Below are 11773 nucleotides of genomic sequence, written 5' to 3'. Positions count from 1 at the left end.
TGTTACTAATTATCAAAGAAATCATACTTAAAACTGTTAAAATTGTTCACAAATTAAATTATAGATATCTTAAACTTGATGTTTCCTTTAAAATTTTACTATCAAGTTAGAATTGAAATGCTTACAAAATTAAAAGTTATTGGTTCATAAAGTGAACTATTTTAGGCGTTTTTTTATAAAATTTAGAAATTTTTTTATAAAACATAAAAGTTCTTGCATAAACTTAACTAATAAAAGAAATAATAAAAAAAGTACTTATTTTTAGTTAAATAAAGTCTTATCAAAATCTTGAAACCTAACAATATAAATTACATAGTCAGTTATAATTAAACCGAAGAATCTGATTAAATGTAATTCATTTGTTTTAAAATAATGATCAAACAAAATGTTTTATGTTTTTTTTTTAAAACTACCAAAAGTTTAGCTTATGATTTTTAAGACTGATTTCCTGAAGTCATTTCTGAAGTCTACCATTAGAAAATAATTTCTGTAAACGGATTTACTTGTTAAAAATTTAAAACTAAAGTTTGTTAAATTAAATGCTTGTGGTAATGATTTTTTGATAAGTGGATATTGGGATATTAACAGGGTACAAAATATTGATGTCATTACAATGAAATTTTTATTATATAAGTTTTTTACTTAGAAATTTCTCAACACACTGTGTTCTTCCTTTTGAGTACTAATTTTACTGTTTCTATCAAGACAATAAAAACAAAACTAAATATTGTCTGAACACTGAGTATAACTTTGTTTGTATTATCTTAAAATATCATGCTTAATTGTGTTGGCAATTAAATCTAGCTTATTTAGCAACTAGGCTGCATTGCATGCGTAAAAAATTCTATGGAATTGGTTTTCATAAATAAAGCTGTTGTATTTGTTTCGAATTTTAAATTTTTTTGAGATGTCTAGTTTTAAAAAATAAGAACAGACTTAAATTTAGTTTACAAATTATTTGTAGAAGCTTTATTAGAAAAATAAAGAAGTACAAAGTGTTTACTGTCTGATGTAATGAACAGTACTTTATAGGAAAAGTAATAAGTTTTTGTTTGGAAAAATTCATACTTCTATAAGCTAGTTTAGTTTGTTTTCTAGAACCAATAACGTTAAATTTAATGAAGTTTATATAGCTACACTAACCAGCCACAGTGCGATTACAATGATAAACTAGTCAATACCTTTCAGATGTAGTTCCAGAACTGAACTTATTTTTTATTATATTGTTTATTTTATTTTTATTTTAAATAGTGTTTGTTTTTATAATAATTTTTTTTTATTAATTACATGTATTTAATTCTTAGTTTAATTTTTCATTCTCATAGTATATTCCTAATAGATTTATTTCTGGTGTAAAAGTTTTGACCACATCTTTAGTATTTTCTGAAGTATGGTGTTCTTTATTTTTAGTGTTTGATGTTTTCTTTACTATAAAATATAACCACCAAAACTCATGCCTAGTTTTTATAAGCTGTATAGAATAACGTAAAGTAAAATTTAGTTTTGTGTTAAGTTTAAGTTTATTTATTGTTTTTAGAGTGGTTGTATATTAAACTATAACCTTAAATCCGTGCTCAAAATTTTTTACTACTATTTCTAAGTTTTATATATATTTTTTTAGTCATAATCTATAAATTATTAATTAATGTTTAAAACCCTTTTGAAGAACCTTACACATTGCTATTTGTTAAGCTATGAATATTCTTTACAAATCAAACTTAAAGATATAATTGTGTCATTCTTTTAATTATAATTTTTAAAAAAATTGTACAGTATGCATGATTTTTTTATGAATAGGTCTACATAAGGTATGCAATTCTTAAATTACATATTATTCCTTATTGAAATAATTGTACACCTATCATAATAAAAATGTCTTTTGAAAATACCATTTTATTCTTGACTAGTAGTGGAAATAAAAGGCTTATGCATAGCTATTCACTTTAAAAATTCAAGCTGATCCACAAACTAGTTCATTTGAACTATTAGATATTTTATTAATTTTTTGAATCGTGGTTTCAGGAAATAAAAAATTGTGAATATTAAATATGGAATTTTCTGGCTAGATAATTTTTTAAAGAGATAAACTTATTGCTAAAATTTCAAATTTGCTTGAACTACAATTAGTGTTTTTATTTACAATTTTATTAATTTACAGCATAATTATACACAAAATATTTAACATTAGAAATATATTAAAATGGATGAAGAAAAATGTTAGTTAAAATTATTTGTATATAAGAAGACTTGTTTTAATAATTATTTAAGCTTTATTCAATTGCCCCAAATTGTTGATTTAATGCAGCTTTAACACAACTACAGAACTATAGTATATAAGCTCTTATTTTCTACTGTATAAAAAATTACATTCATACTTTTTTAGTTTTTTTCGAAAATTGTACCATAAACTTAAGTGTTTAAAGTAGAGAAGATTTTAATTTAAGCATAAGCTACAATTTAAACTAAGGAAACGACCAATTAAAAGTAAAATACACGTTCAATTAGCTGAATTTAGTTTATTAAAATACTCAAATTATAATTTTTTAATTTGAAGTTAGTTTCAACACCATTTAAAACATTATAAGCCGTAAAAATTATAAGTAAATAGAGTCCTATAACTTTAAATTATGAGTATTGTTATAAAATGTGGTCAAGAATAATATTACCTTTGAATACTACAAAACCAGCAAATAAAATGCGTATAAAATATGAATAAACAATCATTTCAAAAACAAGATTATGTAAAAAACCTATATAAAACGTATAATATAATAAAATATTTAAATATATTATTTATGAATTTAATAATCAAAATAATTAATTAAAGGTTGTTACATTTGCCTAGACGACAATGATGAAAAATTAATATTCCCCTGCAAATACAAAGGTAAAGTTGATTTTTTTTTATGATAAAACTATAAACTAAACTGTTGGCAGGCAAAAAGTATTTAACTGCAAAAAATTCATAAAAAAACATCTTTACAATTTTTATTAAAAAGATATCAGTAGAACTTTCAGTACAATCTGTTGGTTACTTATAAAGTAGTGTCAATAGATTATGTTTTTCTTGTTTTCTAATAATCTTTACTAGTTTAGCTACATTCTTTAGTTTTATAAATCTTTCTTGTGCTTTAAAGTTTAATTATTTGTGCAATACTACAACCAAAATTATTATTAATTTTTATACACTGTAAGCTACATTTTGATTTTTTAAACAAAATAAAATAAATATTTAATTAACAAAAACAAAGGTGGCACAAAGTATGTGCATGAAAGTTGTTTGACAAGATGGAATAATGAAAATAAGAAAAAACAGTGTACCATTTGCAATTATAGGTTTTTTTTATACTAATTTTTGTTTTGAAATAAAAAAAAAAAAATAGAACTCCACTATAAATTTACAGTTATATGAATATTAGATTCTTATCTAATCAACAATTTTATTTATAACAACAAAAATATTATGAAAAAATTATGCATACTGTTATTTGTTTCAGTATGTCTCAACAAAGTATGTGTACTAAATCATGTTGCTCAAAATATACAGATATGTTCGTTTTAAAACAAAAATTTAACTATTACTTTGAGTACTATTAACCTAATCAATTATCATTTTAATTGAACACAGGTACAAGTTTAAACACAAGAAAGTGTTTACTTTTTCGAGATATTGGAAGAAAAGCATTCCCGATTTAAAACTAATTTTAACGATGTTTGTGGGTATAGAATTGAGAATATTTTTTAATTTTTACACCTTTTTACACCCACACTCATGCATTATCGTCATTGGTTTCATGCTTGGTTTGATTTCTACGCTGTTTTATGAAAGGTAAATTTCAGTTTATTTCCAGTAAAGTTACACAGAGTACTTAACTTTTTTATGTTAACTGTTAATAAAAATTTATTTTTTTAAGTATCATTAATTAGAATGAAATATGGTATTTTTTAGTTTACTAAAACGTAATAACATTTATACAGGAAACTTTTATTTGCTACCAAAATTACTGAAATCATAAATTACGAAGAAAAAAAAAGTTATGACTAGTTATTAAAAAGAATAATTGAAAATTGTTTTATTTTTAACTGGATAAAATAAGAGCATATATTAATATAATCGCTTATTAAGATCTTTATTGCTAGAAAATAATGTACATTTGTTCAAGTTTTGGGTTTTTTTTAATTTATCTTTTTAAGATAAAATAAGTTTATTAGGTTTTGACTTTAATATAGGTTTATTATTAGAAGTAAATTTAAAAAAAAAATTTCTAAGTCAGGCAAATAAAAATATTTTATGTATTTAATTCAATTCTTTAAAACTTTCTTTTATTGCAGAACATTTAATAAATAACCCTGTGTGTGCTAATGGATATAATTCAAATAGATTTAAATAACTAAAATTTTTAGTAACATTTTCGATTAAGTTTAAGTGTCAGCAGTTTTTATTTTACTAAAGAATCCTTTATTATATACGCAAAAGTATTTCCATTATACTGTTTTTATTTATTTTCTTAATACCTCGTACTTTATAAGTATGTAGTGTTATTGTTATTTTATTAATTTATAGTTTTACTATAGGTTAATCTTCTTCTAAATTGCTAACTGTTTTTGACTTTTTAACTATTTCGATCGCTTTGGTAGTATATAAACAAAAAAAATTATCTCATATTAGCTTTGTAGTATACTGGTGAAAATTACTCAAAATACATTTAGCTTTCTGAATTATGTGTCTTGTTTATTTGTATATACAACCAAATTAGCTAAACTATTATTATTAATTTTTGGACAGCTGACTTCTACTGCAAATTTGAAGTATAAATTCACAAAAACAATTTTTTAGTTTTTTAGGAGTAAAAAACAGTTTGACTATACTCAGAAATTGTTAGTTTTTAATATTCTTTTTAATATGCCGTGAATACTTTTATCGTTGCATAGGTTAAAGCTTGAATAACTTGAATCATAAAAACCTATATTTTTTGCAACAAAATAAATAATTTTACTCTCTTGTCGTTTATTGTGCGATGTTTGACTCAGAAATTTAACCAAAGCCTGTTAATCAGAAGAACTACAAGAAATACAAATTTAAAATATAAAAATACTTAAAATTTTCATGAATAAATTATTAAAAAAGGCCATTTTCGCTTATAAAAGAAACGTAAAACGTAGTATAAATAAAAGTAGACAACGTTTCCGCTTAAATAGGATATTAATAAAATTGGTAGTTCACCACATAGTAACTTAGACAAAAAAATTCCATGTAAATAAAAATGAGAACATACAAATTTGAAAAAAAATAAGTTTATACAAAGTTGTTATAGCAATTATATAAAGGGTAGAACTGTTTATAAACATAAGCAGTTGTTAACTGACTTAGAAGTTTTTATTGGGTATTTTAGACTATTAATTCTTTTTAAGTTTGGAGTAGGGATTCTCAAAATCATTCTTATAATCGCCCTCTTTGCTAAAAATTAATAAGAATCACCGACTTTTATTGGAAATTTCCCTTGTTTAGTTGTTTACTTTTACGCTCTCTTACTAGTTATTGCTCCTTGATATCCAAAACCTCCTTCAACAGAGAGATGTTGCAAAATTTTTTAAATTGTGGTATTAAAAATTTCAAAGCTAATAAAACTACAAAAGCTACCCTAACTTACTTGCTGTTTGCTAAATTCATATTAACAGACGTTTTATCAGACTATTAATCCTACGAAAAAATAAAAACAACTTATTATTTTTACTTTAATTTAAGTTTGTGTTAAATTATTCAGTTGAATTTAAATAAACTTTTCTATCAAATCAAAATTAAAAATTTTTTTTTTCTTAATTTTACCTCCAGAATAAAAAAAAATCACATGAACTAGTTATATTATTCATTTTATATAAGTTTTTTAGACAAGATTATCCCAAAGTTGGCCAAGTGGCCTCCCTTGGGTCATGAACGGTTAAGGGACCACAGGGGGTAAATGAGGTCATTACTTGAAACTTACACCATGCAGAAAATTTAGAAAATATAGGGGGCAGGGGAGCCACAGGCAAAAGTTTGAAACTTACACTAGATGTTCTGGAGTTGACAATGAAGAGCAAAAAAAAGGTCTAAGGCTGGTTTTTGAGTAATTCTTTGAAGGGGGCTATAGCTTTTACTTAACTTTTATAGGGGGCCTTTTTGAAAAATTTTAGATAACCCTGTTCTAGACTTAAAATTAAGTTTTTTTCTTCTGAAGTATGATTTTGTCAAATTTTTTATAGTCTTTATATAACTATCTTTTTATTTTGTTAAAAATTAACAGTTATAAAACTGAAACTAACCTAAAGGTCTTTTTTAAGATATTTTTGAACTAGCTGTAAAACAAGTAAATAGTTGTATAAAGTCATAAATAACAACATTGAGTTCAAAAATATACTTAAAAACTTTAAGATACTTGTAATTTTTACAAAATAAAAACTAATATTATAAACTAGCAATAAAGTTTTGTTTTTACCAACACATTGGCTAAATACAACAAAACTAAGAAAATATCATTATGAAAATCACACAAAACAATTAGTCATCCGGACATCTTGTCTTTGGGGTTCCCCTTCCCTTACCCTCACGCCCTATCCTTACTTCTGGTTGACCTGACGATAGACCGAGCTTTCATCACCATTTTGTTCAGCACCTTGTCGCAGTAGATGCAACCTGAAAAAATTGAAACTATTTTTTTTAGTATTTCGATTAAGTATTATTATTTTTTTTAATTTCTCAGTCTAGAATACGACATTATAATTTTGCAGTAGACGATGTAAAGTAGACAATTTTGCAGTAGACGATGTAAATGTAAAAGATGAGCATAGAATGACTTTTTATTTAACAATTTACACTAACCTTAAAATTCTTTTTTTTATATTGTCGCAGTGAATGCAATCCGGAAAAAAAGTGAAAAAAAAAGTTTTTTGTTTTTATCTGTAATAACTCCTTTTTTGTTGAAATTATACACTTATTTCGGTTTATTAAAAGTGTTTGTGTAAAATAGATTTATATTGATAGAGATTTAGCTTAAAAATATGATTATTATAAGTAGTACATAAAAACAAAATAGTTTCCTTTTCAGTTAAGCAGAAATAATTTACAGTATTTATTTTTATATATTCATCTATAAAAGTTAAGTTCAGTTATTGTAAAAATCAATTCTTTAAAAAAAACAAAACAATAGTTTATTTATTTATTCAAATGTAAAATTTATTATACTATTAATAAAAATAATTTTTTTAGCATAAAATACTTATAAAAAACTTTTTGTAAAAAATTTCAGCGTATTACATTTTACATTCTCAAAAGTAATTGTAACCTATAATTCAAGTATTCACACGTTTGTTATTAGTGTTGTTTATCTTTTTTTTTTAAATTATTTCAAAGTTATATATATTTTTAATTCTTATGTTACTAAACAAGATTCATAGTACATTATTAAACACAAAATTCAGTTAGTTTTCATTTAATTTCATTTTCTTTCATTTTTCTTTTTGTTTACCTGATTGTTTAGTACTAAAAAATTAAAAATTAAATGATAAAAAAACGATTTGTAAAAGATCGTAAGCAACTTTATAAGTATGTGGTGTACAACTCGATAACCAAAAGGTTCCTTTGCTTTGTACACCAGGTCCTTAGACTAAACTTTTTAGGCGCTGTTTTATCGTTCAATAGAAATGTTTTCATAAATATATTTTAATTATTTATAAATTTAAAAAACAGAGTATAGTGTTATACTGTCAATCAATTATGTTTCTTGTTTAAAACATATACAGCGAAATACTTATAAGTAAACAAAATTTTGTCAAAGTAAATAGAAATAACTTGTCAAATTGCGTTCAAGTGTTGTAATATAACAAAAAGATGTTTTCTTTTGTTTTACCGAGTACATTACAAAATTCCTAACTATAAAATCTTAATCACCAGAGATATTTCTTAAATATTTATTTAATTATAGTCTAATAAACGATAATATAGTGCGATATTGTCAGAATTTATAAAATGTATTTTTACTTAAAAAATATACAGAAAAATACTGATCAGTAAAATAAAATTTTGATAAGCTTGAAAAAAAATACTTCGTAAAAATTAACTTAAGTGTTGTAATATAGTACAAAAATGCTCTCTTTTGTTTTGACCCAGTATCTCATAAAGTTTAGGTTTAAGTTTCCAACCTAACGCTTGTTTGTATTTAGCTATGAAGTGATTTAATACACGTGTAGAATATTTAGCTAACTTGCACAATCATTCAGCTTTTTTCAAGTCTCTGGTTAAAAATGTTATATTAATGATTAAATGCTTATAAAAAACATAGATGTTAGGTGCGAAATTACTAAGTAGGTTAGTCATATAATCTCAAAAAAAAAAATTAGTTTACAAAAAACAACAAGAATCAACTTGAAAATATTTCATAAGGATTCGGCAACATTTTTAGTGAGGCTGTCAAACTAACTAGAAATATTCATTGTAAGAGGTTAAAAAATCTTCATTAGATATTTAATTCAAAATATTTTAAGTGTACAAACTTTTGAGAACCCTTAAAGTCTAATTAGAATTGACCTTTAGATTCTAATCCAAACTACTGTTTAGCAGGTATCAAATTACTGATATAAAATATATTTAAAAGAAAAACTTTAATCATTTTTATTAAAGTGTAGGGTTTTAAAGCTGTGCGTTGCCCATCACTACTTCATACTAAATGTTAAGTTTAACACCACAAAAAAAAATTCCTTTGAAAAATAAGTTGTCTTCAAAGTGTTAGTCATTTTGTGGTTTCATACATTATTTTCAAAAAAGTATAAGTAAACTCTATCAACGATTGGAAAATTAAACTTACGTACAAAAAACAGCTAACTTATTAAGAATAAAATTGAAGTTTAGTGTAAAACTTATTAAATTTTTGTATTTAAGTTGATTTAAAAAACTTATCATCTACTTAATTTATTGCATACAAGTAAAATATTATTACTAACTCACTTACTGTATCTTCCTTCAATAATGTTTTGTGCTTGACAATTTTACTGCCCACTAAAGTATATTTAATCTTGAGCAAGAGTAATATTTTTTTTTTGTTTTTTTGCAGAGTGTTTTTTTTTAAACTCATATGAAATTAAATTGTGATTCTACTTTTAATTTCTATTATATTAATACACTATGAGTTCATAAAATCTGTTTTAGCCTCTTATATACACTTTATTAGTTCTACTTTTCAACATTACTTTTGTTGTTATTCAACTATAATAAATAAATTATAAATAATGTATAAGTATTGAATTAAAAATAAACTTTATATTTGTTGTATCTAATTTATTACAAATTTGGTTACGTAGTGTAGGTATAGCATTCGAAGTTAACTTGTACTATAATTATTAGGTAAAATTTTCGACGTACCACATTTTCAAACTTTTATTGTCAATTTCATCTTACTTATAAAATATTGTTTTGTATAGAAAAATATAAGCTGAAGAAAAAATACTTAAAAAGCAGTATACGACAAATAAATAAAAAAGATTTTTAGCTATTAAAAAAAGTAACAATTTTGTTTTTTAGTTAAAGAATATATTGTAATTGAAAACCAAAAACTTTTAGTAATAATATAAAAAATTTATACTGCACGAATTTATAAAATAAAATCAAAGATTAAGTTAAGTTTAGTAGAAAAACTTGATAAATAAAAATTGAATTTTATTTTTTTTTAGACTGTTTCACTCTATCAAAAAATAAGAATTTTTTTTTTTATTTACAGAGATATTTTGATCTAAAACTTTTGCTTGGTCCGAAAGGCTTGCAATTGTATAATTTTTTCTATTTTTGTACTATTTTTAACAATAATGTCGAGTATTCAATCTAAACAGTAATCCTTAAAATTTCGACTAACATTATTATAAACAATTTTTTTAAGTAAGAAGCATTACATGTCACAAACATTTTGAAGGTGTGTTATTGCAACTTGATTTAAATTACAACAGGTTTTATGTAAACAATATGGGTTAAGTATTGTAGGGTCATTTATTCAAAACTAGGTTTATACTAATATAAATCTTTTAGATCTTCTTTAACAATATATTTAACTTATAAGTTAATATATATGAATGATATATTTTCTGAAATAAGAACTAAGTTTTGCTTAGAATATTTTAATTTTATGCTTTTAATAGTTATTATAAACTAATTTTTGAAGACAATAAGCTTTTAAGCAGAAAACAGTTCGTTTAAGTAATAAAGTAATTCCGAATTAGTTTTATAAAAGTAGAATCTCACAACCTAGTTTGGCACGACATTTGGTTATTTTTTTTTTTTGTAATTGTAGATTCATAAAGTCTAATACATATTGTTTAGATCTGTTTAACTTTTAGCCGCGTTACTAATATGATAATGATTTAAGAAGCTATCCATTATTTGAATTTACTTTTATTAATTATTTAGTGATGTATGACAGCGGTCCAATTAAAACACTCATAAGTTTACATGATATCATTAAAGACGTAAATTTATATAATCTTCCATATCTTTGTAAAACAAATAGGTTTACAAACAGTTTTACAGTTTATAAAAAGAAAAACAATCTTGAGAAATTTATTTTGTACGCGAATCATTAATAATATAAAACCAATAAGTTTGTGTTTAAATTTGTTTCATATTTCCTTTTTGAACATTCCATAATTATCACCAGATGTTACTTCTTCATAACCACATTTTTTGTAAAAGTTTTCAGTTCTATCGAAAGACCATAAATATGCCGCATTAAACCCTTTCGCCTTTGCCCATTTTTCTGCATCTAACATCATACTTTTGCCAATTCCCTTTCCTTGTTGATTTTTAGCTATTGCAACTGAAAAACATAAAATTAAAAAAAAACGTTTTAATGTTTTAAAGTTTTCATATGCGATAAATTGTAATTTGGTAAATTTTTATTATTTTCTGAAATTAATTGTTTTTTAACTTAAAAACGTTTTTATAAAGCATTTTTTTGATTAAAAAAATATTTAATTAATTAATAAAAAACCTTACCACAATCAAATTCAACAGCGTTTTTTACTTCATGAAGTTTGTAAACTTGCACATGTCCAAGTATTTTATGAGGATTAACAGAAGTGTCCAGATAAACCAATGAGGTAGGAAGCTTTTCGGAAGACTCACAAATACTACAATTAAACATTAAAACTTACATTAGAAATCTAAACTTAGCTTGTATTGTAGTTTGTCCAGATATGCAAACACTTGTATTACAGCAGTAATAAATGTTTTAAGTTTTTATATGTATAGTAGAAGCTAATCTAAATTTTAGAACAAAATAAAATAACCATATATCACTAACCTTGTAGCAGTATTATAAAAGAAGTTTTTCAAAAGTTGACAGCAACGATATCTTAATCCAATCGGAAGTTTATGAACGGGAAATAATTTCATCACTTTGTTTAATTTGTTATAAATAGTATTTTTAAAATTTTCCTAGAAATAATAAAGTTATTATGATGGGATAAATAACGTTAAGGACCATTAAAGTTTTTTTAATTTAAAAGGTCAACTAGGTGGAAATTAGTTAATTTTAATACTATAGTTTACTAAATTTGTTACTATTTGTTTATTAGATTTCGTTAAGTTTTATAATTAAATGTTATACAAAGGATAAAATTTATATTATAAATCAATTTTTTCGTTTAGAATTGAGTTAGTAGCTACTTATATTAGTGAAATCTAAAAAAATTTGTTATCATTTTTATAATAAAGCTCATAGTAATTTTGATTTTAAAGAACATTTATTTATTA

The 11773-nt window shown here is 23.4% G+C and overlaps 1 protein-coding gene across 1 annotated transcript; it reads right to left on the bottom strand.

Moving 5' to 3' along the window:
* Positions 1 to 6584: 6584 nt before the first annotated feature.
* LOC145834509 (N-alpha-acetyltransferase 80-like) lies at positions 6585 to 11413 on the bottom strand. Its single transcript, XM_082941959.1, has 4 exons — positions 11322 to 11413; positions 11015 to 11148; positions 10674 to 10835; positions 6585 to 6673 (listed from the first exon to the last, which is right to left on the bottom strand). Exons 1-4 carry the CDS (start codon positions 11411 to 11413, stop codon positions 6585 to 6587), a joined length of 477 nt encoding a protein of 158 aa, XP_082798085.1.
* Positions 11414 to 11773: the final 360 nt, after the last annotated feature.

Source organism: Thalia democratica, chromosome 1 (genome assembly GCF_965202585.1).
Source record: "Thalia democratica chromosome 1, ktThaDemo2.hap1.1, whole genome shotgun sequence".
NCBI lineage: Eukaryota > Metazoa > Chordata > Thaliacea > Salpida > Salpidae > Thalia > Thalia democratica.
Note: the sequence above shows the minus strand (reverse complement) of the source record. Positions and strands in the feature narration are given on the sequence as shown.